General features: G+C 41.6%; 2 protein-coding genes across 2 annotated transcripts in view; both read right to left on the reverse strand.

Moving 5' to 3' along the window:
• LOC100562683 (sucrase-isomaltase, intestinal) overlaps positions 1-1,760 on the reverse strand; it is an 89,581-nt gene extending 87,821 nt beyond the window's left edge. The window contains exon 1 of the mRNA XM_062981688.1: positions 1,668-1,760. Within this exon, the coding sequence (XP_062837758.1) occupies positions 1,668-1,728 (61 nt within the window). The 5' untranslated portion in view covers positions 1,729-1,760. The remainder of the gene's footprint in view (positions 1-1,667) is intronic.
• Positions 1,761-4,581: 2,821 nt separating this feature from the next.
• The window catches only part of LOC134299560 (sucrase-isomaltase, intestinal-like), a 52,573-nt gene continuing 39,977 nt past the window's right edge, over positions 4,582-17,177 (reverse strand). Inside the window, exon 5 of the mRNA XM_062982726.1 lies at positions 4,582-4,843. Coding sequence (XP_062838796.1) covers positions 4,582-4,843 — 262 coding nt within the window. The remainder of the gene's footprint in view (positions 4,844-17,177) is intronic.

A 17,177-nucleotide genomic window follows, 5' to 3' on the forward strand; every position in this document is an offset into this window, starting at 1 on the left:
TGACCATGACAACAGGCAGAGTTATTCTTCATCAACAGAATACAGGATAACTCTAAATTGCGTTATTTCAATTGTATAAACCCCTGAGGATTTTTAAAAAATCAACTTCATTTTTCACTATCACAAGCATCTATTTTTAATAGTCAATCTTATCTGTTTGGATGAAACAGGCACATTTTGTGTCAACTTAACTATGGAAAGAGGAACATCCATATAGATAGCTTTTTACAATTTCTGGGAATCTGAAAATGAGACTTTTGGAATTTCATGGCATAATTTTAGCTTTGATGCTTTTCACTAAAAATATTTTTATGTGATAAACAGAAAAATAAACTGACAAGCATACCTATAAGAAGGAAACAAGATTATACTATAACTGTGCAATCTTAACTATTTTGAAGTAAACTCCACATCATTCAGTGAAAGTTACTTCTAGATAACAATATATAAGATGAAAAAATGTTCAAAATACTCAGAAAATAGGTTAAACTCCCTGTATTTTTCAGTGTCAAGAAAAGAAAAGAAGAATCCTGGATCAATGGGAATCTTCACAGTTCAGGACTTGTTCTGCCTATACTTTTGCTCCTCAAAATTGGCATGTGATTGATTTGCACAGAAACAGTATTTTCTGGACAGATTTGTCTGCACAGAAAATAATATTTCTGTAGAGAAATATTTTCTGCAAATAAAATGCATGAATTTTAAATGCGTGTCCTCTGTTTAATCTCATTTTTGTGTATTTTAATGTGTATTTTATAGAAATATGCTTTGTGTATAGCTTTTACAGAAGTACATTTTAATATGTGCATTCATGGTGTTTTTTATAGTGTTTATATGTTTAATTGTTCTGTAACCCACCTCGAGCCATGAGGAGGGGCGGGTAAGAAATAATAATAATAATAATAATAATAATTATTATTATTATTATTATTACTACATGTCAGGAGCAACTTGAGAAACTGCAAGTCGCTTCTGGTGTGAGAGAATTGGTTGTCTGCAAGGACGTTGCCCAGGGGACGCTCGTATGTTTTGATGTTTTTACCATCCTTGTGGGAGGCTTCTCTCATGTCCCCACATGGAGCTGGAGCTGATAGAGGGAGCTCATCCACGCTCTGCCCAGGCTGGATTCGAACCTGATAGCCTTCAGGTCAGCAACCCAACCTTCAAGTCACAAGGCTTTAACCCACTACTCCACCGGAATTGCAAAGAGTAATAATAATAATAATAATAATAATATTATTATTATTATTATTATTATTATTATTATTATTATTATTATTATTATTATTAGAGAGCCCCAGTGGCAAAGTGCGTTAAAGCGCTGAGCTGCTGAACTTGCAGACCAAAAGGTCCCAGGTTCAAATTCCGGTAGCGGCTTGAGCACCTGCTGTTACCAGGAGGATCAAGTGCTATGTGGATCAGTCTGGAGCATTTCTGCTCAGGCCTTGGACATGGATTAAGTAACCCATGTAGATGGAGTCTTAGTTTCATGAAGAGAAGATACATCATGGAATTGCCAACTCAGCTCACTACATTGACATAATTAATTAATATCAACTGTATCATAGCTCACTACATTGATAGAAGTACAATGATTTCTTTACTATTAGCATCAAAACGAATTGTTTTAATTGGTGACAATTAATGACAAAGGATTAAATAAATACCTTGTGCATTGGAATTAAGGAAGAGGACGCCATGAGTATTTGAATCACTTTCTATGCACATGTAAAAGGGATGGACGCCATACAGATTTGAATACATCTGAAATATCAAAAAAATGTAGCTCATACTATTGCTTTGTATTAGCTCTCAAACAAAGAAGCCTATTTACAGGCAGCAGAATTCATTTCAGCTCATTGTCCATCAAAACCTGCAAATACTAGCATTGAAGTTAATACATTAACATTATAAAAGACTATCAATTAATTGCTAACTGATTCTAGAATTCATAAAATGAATTTCTTAAATTAATGCATATGTTTTAATTTTTAAAGTATCAATTAAAATAACTAAAGGAAGCCAAAAAGAGAAATTATTCACAAAAATATCTGCACAAAGAACACATAATAATAATAATAATAATAATAATAATAATAACAACTTTATTTTTATACCCCGCCCCATCTCCCCAGTGGGGAGCGGCTTACATTAACCCATCCACAGAAAGAACAGAATATCAGTATTTAAACGAACATATACTACTGTTGCTATTTAACAATTAAAATAACTCATTTTCAAATTATAAATGAATATTCCTATGTCCTCAAGTTACTCCGGACCTATGGAGACTCTATAGATTTCATAGGGTTTCCTTAGGTAAGAAAGACTGAGAAGTAGTTTTGCCAACTGTTTCTGCAATATAGCCTATAGCGCTTCATATTCATTCGTGGTTTCCTTTCCAAGTATTAACCCCACTTAGTTTTCAAGATCAGATAAGATTAGATATCTTTAGGGTATTGGGGTGATACATTTTGAGGGACAGCTACAGGGGCCATGTGAAGACATCCAGAGTTACTATACAGCTTCTCCTCTTGCCATGGCCATTTCATGACTAGTGAGAAGCAAGGGAAATCAGAGGAATGTCTAGCTATGTCTCTGTAGCTCAGTGGTTCTCAACCTGGGGTCCCCAGATGTTTTTGCCCTACAACTCCCGGAAATCTCAGCCAGTTTACCAGCTGTTAGGATTTCTGGGAGTTGAAGGCCAAAAACATCTGGGGACACCAGGTTGAGAACTACTGGTCTAGGGCTTAGAACCACTGCTGTAGCTAGTTGCAAAATGATTGCATCACCTGCCAAGACCTTTAGATAATCCTGCCAACTTTCAGTTGATGCTGTAATTATCATCTGCATCAAAAGGAGTATAGTATCTAGACTGAGAGAGGTCACAGTGCCTCTCTTTTCTGCTTTGGTTAAACCTCACCTGGAATACTGTGTCCAGTTCTGGGCACCAGTTTAAAAGGGATATTGACAAGTAGGAAGCTGTCCAGAGGAGGGCAAATAAAATGACGACACAAAACTGGGAGGGATAGCTAACACTCCAGAAGACAGGAGCAGAATTCAAAACGATCTTGACAGACTAGAGAGATGGGCCGAAACTGACAAAATGAAGTTCAACAGGGACAAATGCAAGATACTTCACTTCGGCAGAAAAAATGGAAATCAAAGATACAGAATGGGGGACGCCTGGCTTGACAGCAGTGTGTGCGAAAAAGACCTTGGAGTCCTTGTGGACAACAAGTTAAACATGAGCCAACAATGTGATGCGGCTGCTAAAAAAGCCAACGGGATTCTGGCCTGCATCAATAGGGGAATAGCGTCTAGATCCAGGGAAGTCATGCTCCCCCTCTATTCTGCCTTGGTCAGACCACACCTGGAATACTGTGTCCAATTTTGGGCACCACAGTTGAAGGGAGATGTTGACAAGCTGGAAAGCGTCCAGAGGAGGGCGACTAAAATGATTAAGGGTCTGGAGAACAAGCCCTATGAGGAGCGGCTTAAAGAGCTGGGCATGTTTAGCCTGCAGAAGAGAAGGCTGAGAGGAGACATGATAGCCATGTACAAATACGTGAAGGGAAGTCAAAGGGAGGAGGGAGCAAGCTTGTTTTCTGCTGCCCTGCAGACTAGGACACGGAACAATGGCTTCAAACTACAGGAAAGGAGATTCCACTTGAACATCAGGAAGAACTTCCTCACTGTGAGAGCTGTTCGACAGTGGAACTCTCTCCCCGGGGCCGTGGTGGAGGCTCCTTCTTTGGAGGCTTTTAAGCAGAGGCTGGATGGCCATCTGTCGGGGGTGCTTTGAATGCGATTTCCTGCTTCTTAGCAGGGGGTTGGACTGGATGGCCCATGTGGTCTCTTCCAACTCTACTATTCTATGATTCTATGATTCTATGATCAAAAGTCTAGAGGCCATGAGAAGTGTCTAAACTGTATAAGTTTAGCCTGCAGAAGAGCAGGTTGAGAGGAGACATGATAGCCATGTATAAATATGTGAAAGGATGTCATAAGAAAGAGCAAGCAGGCTTGTTTTCTGCTGCCCTGGAAACTAGAAGTCGGAGTAATGGGTTCAAATTACAGGCAAGGAGATTCCACCTGATCATTAGGAAGAACTTCCTGACTGTAAGAGCTGTTCAGCAGTGGAATTCATTGCCTCAGAATGTGGTGGAAGCTCCTTCCTTGGGAGCTCTTAAACAGAGGCTGGATGGCCACCTGTCAAGGGTACTTTGAGCTTTTCCTGTATATCAGAGAGTTGGACTAGATGACCCATGTGGTCTTTTCCAACTCTATGATTCCATGATTCTACACCAGGCTATAGAAAATTAGCCAGATCTGTGGAGAGGGGCTGCAGTGCCTCAACAATAAGTCCAGGAGGTCCAGCTGTCCTCATCCTTGATAGTTTCATGAGCAAAGCCCAGTTTCTCTCAATCACAGGAGCTTCCAACCTCCTTGGAAATATCCTCATATGATCATGTTGAAGGGACACTGCCAAGTGGCTTCAAAATCTGGTCTAGATTTGCTCTGGATCTAGACCAGATTAGGTCAACTCAGTCCAATTTGGTTTAGATTCAACCAAAATGATTACACAACTCTAGTAACAACGTACAAAAGGAAGTCGAAAGAATAAAGATTTGTCTTGGGAAAATTGTAAGATGACAAAATGAATTGGCTTACCTTTGGAGACTGGTCCCTAGAATACATCCCATAGGTTATATCGTTCATATTGTGTTTAAAGGATGGATGCTGATGCTCTCCAAAACCATACACAGAAGTGGATGGAACATTAGTGGCAATTTGAAGATATTGGTCAGAAAATACCAGATTTGCAAGAGAAGTTTCCCATCTATATTAAAAAGCAAAGAAATCACCATGTCATTCAGTTGCTTTGAAATTTGGAAATTAGCTCTATTAGACCTCATGTAATCTACAGTGTCTTTTACAGTAATGTATTGAAATGAGGACATATGAAGATTAAAGAGATAGCCAAAATGATACATTGTCAAAAATTATTATTACAGACAAAAAATACATGCAAAATTTTGAGCAAAGCAATGCCTTGATCTTCCTGCCAATTCTTATAAAGCTCAGTGGGGTCATTCATACTTTCTGTTTTTTTAAAAAATGCACACCACATGGTGGCATTTAGAATGTCACTAACAATAAGCACATATGTTTGGTTGAAGACACTGTGTGTCATAACTGGATTTGCAAGATGTACTTCTTACAATATGTCTCCTACTCGTTTTTAGATTTCACAGTGATAGAGAACTCTGTACTAAAAGGCAAAAAAGTTACGTCAAAAGGATTAAAGTCTGAAGCTAGGATGGCTCCTTCTCTATTTTCCTTCAGGAAACAACTGAAGACTTGGATGTTTCGGCAGGCCTTTGGAGATACAGTCATTAATTAATCAGCCCCAGAAGGTTTTTAATAATCTATCCTGTATTTATCACGGTCTTACCATTTATGTGTTTTAAATGTAATTTTTATCCTGTATTGTTATTTTGATTGATATATTATATTACTGTTTTATCTTTTTTATCCATGTGGGGACATGAGAGAAGCCTCCCACAAGGATGGTAAAAACATCAAAACATCCGGGCGTCCCCTGGGCAATGTCCTTGCAGACGGCCAATTCTCTCACTCCAGAAGCAACTCCGGTTGCTCCTGACACAAAAAAAAATTATATTGTGATTTGTACTATGTTGTTTTGTCCTTACGTTGTTTGGGCCGTTGCCCCATGTAAGCCACCCCGAGTCCCTGCAGGGAGATGGTGGCAGGGTATAAATAAAGTTTATTATTATTATTATTGACACAACAACGTTGTATGACACAGCAAACAAGATAGACATGCTGGATTTCGTTTCACAAAACCACAAGTCGAACACTTCCCAAGTGTCTAGGACTGTGTGATGTATTTTCGGATGATGCGTGCAGATCCCAGCAGGGTGGCCTTTTGCAGTTGGCAGATCGTAATTTTGTCAATGTCTATTGTTTCCAAATGCTGGCTGAGATCTTTTTTTTTTATTATTATTATTATTATTATTATTATTATTATTATTATTATTATTATTATTATTATTATTATTATTATTAAGCTAGTTGAGAACCCAACTGAGCCAATAGAAGGAACAGGAAACAAAACCAAATAGAATGATTAATATTTTTAATAGATGGGAACAGAGCACCATAAACATGTATTTTGTTATGTTTGATTTTGATTCAGAAGATCGACAGATAGACAGATCTTGCCTTTGACTGCATTTGCCACACTCAAGGCAACAAAAACTCAGATAACTCCATTAGAACTTGGGGAAGCATCAACAACAAAATAATTAAAAGTAGTTGTATCAGAAGAAGAAAAATGACACAAAAACCATAAAGCAAGCACAACCAAATCAGGGATTATCCACAATGGAATTTCCCACTTAGCGTATCAAATTCTTGCTGAATTTTTTACAATGACTTGGCACCAGTGATGTGAAAATACTCTTTGCATCGCACAAGGCCAAAGGCCGATGCAGCCTTTGGTAAAGTCATTGTCAGTAAGGCATTAAATCCACTACAGGTTTTAAAAGAGTGATCCTAGGTGCTGAATTTTATATCACAAATAGGTTATCATTTTGGATTGCTCCGATTGATAGGGAACTGGAAAATATAGATACTCATACATATATTGTATGCACATTAGAAGCATTGAGATATAGAAAAATCAGACTCTCTGTGTGTTCGATTCTTAGGGATGCACAAGCTGGCAGGACAGAGAGGAGAAGGGGGGATGTTATGTATACATTTCAGTGCGAGATGATCCCTGGCATGGCTAATGGACGGAGCATAGACTTCTCTCCCCTGACAGGTCAAAATCTCTATAGCTTTGGGGGCCGGGCTGTGGCACAGCTGGCTAGTAACCAGCTGCTATAAATCACTACTGACCGAGAGGTCATGAGTTCGAAGCCTGGGTCGGGTTAAGCCTCCGACCATTAATAGCCCCGGCTTGCTGTTGACCTATGCAGCCCCGAAAGACAGTTGCACCTGTCAATTAGGGAAATTTAGGGACGCTTTATGCGGGAGGCTAATTTACAACACCATAAAACTGCCAGCAAAACACGAGGAAAGGAATGAGGAAGTACAGCCACTTCTGGACAGTGAAGCAACAGCTCCCCCTGTGGCCGGAATCGTGAAACTGGAAAAATGTTAAAAATGCCTCTGAGTCTGTCTAATGTATGTTGTTTGTCTGTTGGCATTGAATGTTTGCCATATATGTGTTCATTGTAATCCGCCCTGAGTCCCCTTCGGGGTGAAATGGGCAGAATATAAATACTGTAAATAAATAAATAAATATAGCTGAACATTAGTTATCTCTAACTTGCTGCAAGCCTCTTTCAGAGTGCCTTAGATAGGAAAATGCTGAGACATGCATATATACGTTCCATGTATGTAGAAAAGGTAAAATGAGCTTTTTGTGGCATGTAAAGTGACATAGTGATGATGATACGTATGTAGAAGTATGTTCTTTGTTTGTCTGTATTTTGAAAATGTATAGAGAAGATCAGCTCTTTATCCACACTCTAGTACCTTTTGGAGTAATCCACGCTAGAGTCAGTTCCAGCTGGTTTTCCTTAAAATAAACCATTCCTTCTTTTAAAGCCTCCCAAAAGGATTTCTTTTGGTATTATTTCTTCTATCGGCCAGAACATTTTAAAGTTTGGACTAAAAGATGGTGAGATTCACCACCTTACTGACACCAGACCTACTACGTTCGGCTTCTGGCCATGAACATTTGAGATACTGACCAACTTTCTAAACTGACACCAGCTGAAGAAGAAGAAAGAAATTAGAACGTATCAGGACTGATCAAAGCGCAGAGAAATTTTCCCTCCCTTTGATTTTCTATTTTTGCCTTCTTTCTTTCATAGCGCTCTTATATTCATTTCAGCTAAATCCCCTGTGTAACTTGTAGGCACATTCTAATTAGCCTCTTCCATTATGTTTGTTGTTACTAAGGCTACGACAAGCCTCTGATTCAAGCAACAAATTTATGTATGGTCGCCTTTCTGTTTTTGTTAAAGTGTGGATTTAATACAATAAATTAAAGAAAATTGTCTGGAGGAGAACTATGCAAAATTGGTATGTCTCTTATTGGAAATTACTTGCTATTAGGAACGTTGGAAAAAATGAACTAGAAGATAAAATTAACGAATGGATGAATGAGGTGTAATGTTTTCCACACCCAAATGACTAAATTACCTCAGCTATTTACTGATTTTGTATTAAGCCTTTTCAGAGTTGATGTTCATATAGTTGGACAAAACAGAACTCACTTAACCTGGGACAAATGCTTTATTTGTGTGGGAAATGTATTTGGTTTCAATAACTTGCCGCATGCCAAGCACCTCTTGTGTATAGCACACCCTCTCATTGGCGAGGCAGGGAAGTCATTTGTATTATTTAACAGAGATGAATGCAGTTTGCTTTCCCCTCCCCAGGTTGTATGTGAACCTAGATTAACACATGACTCACAAAGAAGTGGCAGAGTTTTCAAACAAAGGAGCAAAGAGACCCAATGTATTTTGTTCTAATTTTGGCATATTAGGAATATTAACACTGAGTTTTAACAAGTTCCTTAGGCATGATGATCAAGGAAAGGACTAGTCAATAAGATGGAGGTACAGTAGAGTTCCGGTTATCCGAGATAAAGGGGTGGGCCCAATCTTGGATAACCGAACTGCTCGGATAATAGAGAGGTCGTATTATCCCTCCCGACAATCCGGTTTAGGGAAGCGTCCCGCGATCGCTGCTGCCTAGCAACGCTCGCGGGGTGGTTCCCAAAGGGTGAGGGCTTGCCGAGGGATGGGGCTTGTCCCTCGGCAAGCCCTCACCCCTTGGGAAGCACCCCGCGAGCATTGCCAGGCAGCAGCGATCACGGGGCGCTTTCTTGGGTCGAGGGCTTGCCAAGGGACGAGCCCTGTCCCTCGGTGAGCCCTCGCCTCTTCGGAAGCACCCTGCGAGCGTTGCTAGGCAGCAGCGATCACAGGGCGCTTTCTTAGGTCGAGGGCTTGCCAAGGGACGAGCCCCATCCCTCAGCGAGCCCTCACCCCTTGGGAAGCACCCCATGAGCGGTGCAACCTAGTAACGATCACGGGGTGCTTCCTCTTACCTCTCCTTCTTCTTCTCTCGAGCTCCCTTCCTCAGGCTGCCCCAGGAAGGAACTCGATAGAAGGAGAGGGAGGGGCGCCCCTGGCAGCGCCTTGAATAATACGGAGTCTCGGTTAACCGGAACTCGGTTAACCGGAACTCTACTATACTTGGAAATTTGGATGGAATTAGTGTTACACACAGAACTGACAATTAGGAAATTGTGATGAACAAGTTTGTGCTAGAGAAAACCAAATGAAAATGTTGACTTCAATTAACTTCGCCATGTGTTTCGCTTTAAAACTGAAATACTCTCAACACATTTCTGGTTTAGAAGAGTCTGTTCCCTGAAATATGGGATTTTGGGCATTTATAAGGGAGAACCTTTTCAACCATCAAGGAGGATGTCCCTTATCACAATTTTAAATAGAAAATCTCTTCTGAGAATGTGAATTGGTTCTTTTGTGATAAACTCAACAGCAGCACAGCTAAGAGTTACTGGGTAGCCTTGGTGAACAATTTATTATCAGGTGCACATGTAGCACTTTAAAGTTTTGTACACAAAGTAGTTCATTCTGACTGAGTTGTCCTTGGAACCAAGCTGTGAGTGAGGTACACTGTCGTGGATGAACAATGGAGAAAGGTAGGACTGGAGTCCAAGCTACCCAGCTCAATTCAAACCACTGAGCTACTCTGCCTTTATAAGAAACCAACAAGCACAAGACAAAAATGATTAGGGGTAGCATTCTTGAACTGTCGTTTCATTTATGTTTACAAAATATTTCTTTAAAAAATACTATCACGGATCGCTTCCATTAATTGATCAATGATGAAGGCCACACTATTGTATGCCAAGATCTATTTCTACACTTAAGTGGTTAATGTCATGGCAATTGACCTATTCCTATACCAATAAAATGTGCATTCAATATACCCCACTGGAAGGAATTAAATAAAAATCGCAGGATGATAGTCTCATGCAATGATACAGGTTGAGTTTCCCATATCCAAAATGCTTGGGATCAGAAGTGTTTTGGATTTCAGATGTTGGATTACCTGTATTGGCATATACAAACGTAATGAAATATCTTAGAGATGGGACATATGCCTAAATTCAAATTTGCTTTATGTTTCATATGCACCTTATAAACAGAGCCTGAAGGTAATTTTATACAATATTTTAAATAATTTTGCACATGAAACAGTGTTTGTGTACAGCGAACCATTAGAAAGCAAAGGCATCACTACCTCAGCACCCAAGAGGACAAGTTTGCATTTTGGAATATTTTGGATTTTGATGAATGCTCAACATGTATATTTTCATGTCTTCTGATTTTACAAGTACCTATTCATTTGATATCACCTTTGTTTCCATATGCTCCTATGACAAATTGCCCTTGCCAATTTTTGTGGAAACTGTCTTTGAATTAGGTTCAGTAACAAAGTGGTAACATAAAGAACTTGACATGCTCCCGGAAACATGATTGCCCTTCAGAACAGGGCTTGTAGTCCCACCATGCCTTGTTTAATGAATTCATTGTGCATTTCTGCATTTTCATCACTGTATTTGATCCATAGACCTACCAAAAAAACTGACCCTTGGCCTACTGCTGGTTCTCTTGGACATCTCAGCGGCTTTCGATACCATCGACCATGGTATCCTTCTGGGACGTCTCTCTGGGATGGGCCTTGGGGGTGCTGTTTTGCAGTGGCTTCAGTCCTTCCTGGAGGGGCGTTCCCAGATGGTGAAGCTGGGGGACACCTGCTCGGACCCCTGGCCATTGTCCTGTGGGGTCCCGCAAGGTTCTATTCTGTCCCCCATGCTTTTCAATATCTACATGAAACCGCTGGGCGAGGTCATCCGGGGTTTTGGAGTTCAGTGCCATCTCTATGCGGATGACGCCCAACTCTATTACTCTTTTCCACCAAAATCCAAGGAAGCCCCTCGGATACTGGATCAGTGTCTGGCTGCTGTGTTGGCCTGGATGAGGGCGAACAAGCTGAGACTTAATCCTGATAAGACAGAGGTCCTCCAGGTCAGTCGCAAGTCTGATCAGGGTATTGGGTGGCAACCTGTGCTTGACGGGGTCGCACTCCCCCTGAAGGCGCAGGTCCGTAGCTTGGGGGTCCTCCTGGATTCGGGGCTGACTCTTGAGGCTCAGGTGTCTGCCGTGGCCGGGAGGGCCTTTGCACAATTAAAACTTGTGCACCAGCTGCAACCATACCTCGAGAAGTCTGATCTGACTACGGTGGTCCATGCCTTAGTTACCTCTAGACTGGACTATTGCAATGCGCTCTACGTGGGGCTGCCTTTGAAGACGGCTCGGAAATTCCAACTAGTACAACGCTCGGCAGCCAGGTTTCTAACTGGAGCAAATTACAGGGCACGTTCAACGCCTCTGTTTAAGGAGCTCCACTGGCTGCCATTTACCTTCCCGAGCCCAATTCAAGGTGCAGGTTCTTACCTACAAAGCCCTAAACGGTTTGGGACCCGCCTACCTTAGAGACCGCATTTCCCCCTACGAACCCGCACGATCTCTTCGCTCATCGGGGGAGTCCCTTCTCTCGCTTCCACCACCCTCGCAGGCGCGGTTGGTGGGGACGAGAGAGAGGGCCTTCTCTGTCGTGGCCCCCCAGCTTTGGAACTTGCTCCCTAGGGAGATTAGGCTGGCCCCCACCCTCCTCTCCTTCCAGAAAAACCTGAAAACCTGGCTTTTCCGGAAAACCTTTGTTGAGTGAATTCTGTTGGTTCAAGTTGTCTGCCTACAATAGACCCACTGATTCGCCTTCTTATTGTCATTATTGTCATTTCTAGTACTTTAATGACTATGTCAATTACGTAACTACCTCCCCCCGATTTGACACATTTGCCCTTTGGCCTAGACTTGTGTTTTATGTCTGTTTTTAACGCTTTTTCCTGCAATATTGTTTTTATGATGGTTTTACTGATATTGTTGATTTATTGTTGTAAATTTATGTGTTTTGATTTGTTTTTATATTGTGATATTGGGCAAGGCCCCATGTGAGCCGCCCCAAGTCCCTACGGGGAGATGGGGCGGGATACAAGAATAAAATTATTATTATTATTATTATTATTATTATTATTATTATTACCACAATACTTTCCCGGCCTCTAAATGGACATTACATCACCCAGTATGTTGAATAGCCATTCTGGCTGGAGATTTTGGGAGTTGTGGTCCAACAATGTGTGAGAGACCTACATTAGAAAGGCTTGTTTCCTGTGATTCATTGTCCCAGAGTGATTGCTATGGAACTGAGAAGAAATGGAATGAAACTGGAATAGGTGGATCTCCCTCTCTACCTGGGTTCTCCTACATTTATCATCACAGGAGCCGGGCTGTGGCGCAGGCTGTTGAGCAGCTGCAATAAATCACTCTGACCATAAGGTCATGAGTTCGAGGCCAGTCCATGGCGGGGTGAGCACCCGTCAATTAAAAATAAAAAAAATGGCCCCTGCTCGTTGCTGACCTAGCAACCCGAAAGATAGTTGCAGCTATCAAGTAGGAAATAAGGTACCACTTATAAAAGTGGGGAGGCAAGTTTAACTAATTTACGACCTGGAATGAGGAAGTGCCGTCAGAGTGGATGATGAAGCAGCTGCTCCCCCCTGTGGCCAGAATCGAACATCCCCTCAGGAGAAGGTTAAATTGCCTCAGCGTCTGTCTGTCTCGGTCTCTGTTTGATGTGTTTATGGGCATTGAATGTTTGCCCTATGTGTGTATAATGTGATCCGCCCTAAGTCCCCTTCTGGGTGAGAAGGGCAGAATATAAATACTGTAAACGAACAAACAAACAAACAAATAAATCTATATCTAGATAGCTAGCTAGCTAGCTATATCCATCCATATCCATATCCATCCATATCCATATCCATAATAAAAGTGAAACCCTATAAGTGTATATGTGACACAGGAATCCACTCACACAGACAGCCTCTGGCCTCTACAAACAGGCTATAGTTCCCAGTGCTGAGAAGCCAGCAAGTCACTCATGTCCACTGACATTTTGGTTACAGCGAGCTCCATGAACATGTAGCCCAACCCCTGCCAATGTCCTCCCCAAACACTACGGCCCACCACCCAAGGAATGCTTTCATTTGGGGACCTTTTCATCCTAGATTTTGCTTTTTCTACCAAAGGCAGGCATCCCAGGGTTCTCCATTGCTATGGAATTTGCATGACCACGCCTCCTGCCCTTGCACCATAGGCAGGCACCCCAGGGTTCTCCATTGGTGTGGAATTTGCATGATCTCGCCTACTGCCCTTCCCTTTCAAATCTGTCTGCATAACCTTCAGAGCAGAACTGAGCAACAACTAAACTTACTGGAGGAGTTTGGGGGATTGAAGTTGTAGTTTACCCTGCATCAAGTCAGAGCATTGTGACTCCTACTGGGGAATTTATAGGAGTTGTAGTTCACCTACACCCAGAATGCTAGGAACCCAAACAATGATGGGTCTGGACCAAACTTGCCATGTATAACCGATATGCACAGATTTGAATACTGGTGGGTATGGAGGGGAATTGGCCTGGACATTTGGGAGTAGTAGGTACTGAGATTTATAGTTCACCTGCAATCGAACCCTACCGAAGATGGACCAGGATCAAACTTGGCACAAAGAGCCCCCATAACCAGTGGCCTAGGGGATAACGAGTCCGGTGGCCTAGGGGATAAAAGCCTCGTGACTTGAAGGTTGGGTTGCTGACCTGAAGGCTGCCAGGTTCGAATCCCACCCGGGGAGACCGCGGATGAGTTCCCTCTATCAGCTCCAGCTCCATGTGGGGACATGAGAGAAGCCTCCCACAAGGATGGTAAAACATCAAAACATCCGGGCATCCCCTGGGCAACGTCCTTGCAGACGGCCAATTCTCTCACTCCAGAAGCAACCGGAGGAATGTAGTGGAGTTGTAGTTCACCTACATCCAGAACACACTATGAACCCAAACAATGATGGCTCTGGACCAAACTTGCCATGCATAACCAATATGCCCAGATTTGAATACTAGTGGGTTTGGAAGGGAATTGGCCTCGACATCTGGGAGTACTCAGTACTGGGATTTATAGTTCACCTGCAATGAATGAGCACTCCGAACCCCACCGATGATGGACCAGGACCAAACTTGGCACACAGAGCCCCCATAACCAACAGAACCTATTGGACAAGTTTCGGGAATAGGGAATTATAGTTCATCTGCATCCAGAGAAACAGTGATCCCCACCGACAATGGACCGGAACCAAACTTCACATAGAGAAACCACATGACCAACTGAACATACTGCAGGGGTTTGTGGAAATGGGCCTTGATTCTGGGAGTTGTAGTTCACCCACATCCAAAGAGCACTGAACCCAGCCAACGACGGTTCTGGACCACACTTGGTACACAGAACCAAAATGGCCAACTTTGAATACTGGCAGATTTGGGGAGGATTGACCCACGATTCTGGGAATTGTAGTTCACCCACTCCAAACTGAGAATACCTAACATTCAAAGACTAATAATGCCTTTTTCAAATAACCTGGGCATCGCTGGGTCCCCAGGCTAGTTTGCAGATTAGTGATAAGCTGATATCAGGCAGGTTAAGCCTCCTCCCTAGTCTATTTGTTGGGGGCATTTTCTGACAATGTTCTCCCAAAGACCCTTCTGGGAAAATTAACCAACTAAAGGCATTTCCTATTCATTTCCCAAAAGCTAGATAGCACCTAACACAACAAAACATTGATCAATATGGCAAAATACCAGATGTAGCTTAGCAGTCATGCAATCTTGCATATAGGAGATGCGGTGGCACAATGGGTTAAACCCTTGTGCCAACTAGATTGCTGACCTGAAGGTTGGATTTCCGGTTCGAATGCGCGAGACGGGGTGAGCTCTCATCTGTCAGCTCTAGCTTGTGGGGACATGACAGAAGCCTCCCACAAGATCGTAACACATCTGGGCATCCCCTGGGCAACATCTTGCGCACCAGAAACGACTTGCAGTATGTTCTCAAGTTGCTTCTGACACAATCTTGCATATGGAGAAGATATCAATAATAAATTCTCTTTTAAAATGGTCAGATGTAAAAAGGGAACCCAGGGCAGCGGAGAAAACAAGGGAGGCACCCGGTACACACAGAATCCCAAATAAAAACTCACACCGTCGGGTTTTCCTTGTTAGCATAGAATTGTGGGCTTCAGAGCATGCAAAGACAAGCATTTGAGGAAGAGGATCTTTGAATTCCCTTTGTGTTATTATAATACCTGATTAGGAAGGCACATTAAGGATGAATGTAGACTTGGTCCAGCCAAGAGATAAACTGCATTCTGATGTCATCAGACTATCAAGTCTAAACAAAAAGTCCATCTCCTTAACAACTCCGTAGTTACATTTCAAAAGCACTTTTCAGTTCTATTCAAGTTTTGAATGTTCATTTAGACCAGGGGTCCCCAAAGTAAGGCCCGTGGGCCGGATGCAGCCCTCCGAGGTCATTTACCTGGCCCCTGCCCTCAGTTTTAGAATATAATATATTGTATATACATATAATATTGATAATAATATTATAATGTAATACAATATAACACTAATAATAATACCATATAGTAATATTAATTGTATATTCTATATTACATATAATATTACTAATAATATTACAGTATAGTGGTATAGTTCAATATAGTAATATATAATGCTAATATTGTGCTATGCTAATAATATAATATATTGTATGTACATATAATTTGGGGTGAAAAGGTTGTGATACAATTGTAGTAAATAAATGCAGTAAATAAATAATAAATAAATTTTAGACTTAGGCTCACCCAAAGTCTGAAATGACTTGAAGGCACACAACAACAACAACAGCAACAACAACCCTAATTAACTTGATTATCTCATTGGCCAGAAGCACGACCACACTTCCCATTGAAATCCTGATAAATGTATGTTGGTTAAAATTGTTTTTATTTTTAAATATTGTATTGTTCTTTCATTGTTGTTGTTGTTGTTGTTGTTGTTGTTTTTGCACTACAAATAAGACATATGCAGTGTGCATCGGAATTTGTTTGTATTTTTTTCAAATGATAATCCGGTCCCTCAACAGTCTGAAAGATTGTGGACCGGCCCTCGGCTTAAAAAGTTTGAGGACCCCAGATTTAGACACTTATACCCAGATTGTACACTTTTGAAATGGGAAAGCCCTGACACTATGGATGATACTGTTGCAGTAGATTAGATTACAGATTTTTTTTTATCGCCTTGGTCAATAAAGGAGTAGCACAAGAGAAAACCCAAACCTATTTACTTTTCACAAGTAAATCCCATGATCTCATCAGACGAGGTAACTTTCAGTGGCATACGCCAGATCCTCTACAGTTTAGTGACAGAGCCCACTGGCTCCCATTCCACAATGTAGAACTATTCCCAGCAGGGCTCCATCATAAAACTATAGAATATCCAGCATATGGCATCAAGGCAGCAACACGGGAGGCTTCCTATGTTCAATTGGAATCAACGGGGGAAGTCGGGCAGTGGATGTTCTCTCTGTGGGATGAGGTAGGAGGGAAGCTGGGTGATGTACGGTGTGGGGTGATGGGTCCACGTCGAACCTCTGGACACTGGCAGATTTGCCACAATGCATGGCAGTTCCGGCAGCCCATATCATAGTCAACACTTCCCCTCACATCCATTCAATATTGTCCTATCACTCCTTGATCATTGTTGGGCTATATCAATGGCTTTGTAGTCAAAATAGTTCATCTCACAAATAATAGAGAATGTGTGTTTGGTAGCAAACATCAATTTGCCGTGTTCCTACCCTGTTTCCCCGAAAATAAGACAAGGTCTTATATTAATTTTTGCTCCCAAAGATGCACTAGGTCTTATTTTCAGGGGATGTCTTATTTTTCCATGAAGAAGAGCTCACATTTGTTGTTGAACAACAAAATGAACATTTATTATATACTGTAAAGTAGTTGTCATCACAAACCAGCATAACCAGACAAACTATGAATCCTATCAAGAATTTCTTGTTACTACCATTATTT

The sequence above is a fragment of the Anolis carolinensis genome, chromosome 5 (assembly GCF_035594765.1).
Source record: "Anolis carolinensis isolate JA03-04 chromosome 5, rAnoCar3.1.pri, whole genome shotgun sequence".
NCBI lineage: Eukaryota > Metazoa > Chordata > Lepidosauria > Squamata > Dactyloidae > Anolis > Anolis carolinensis.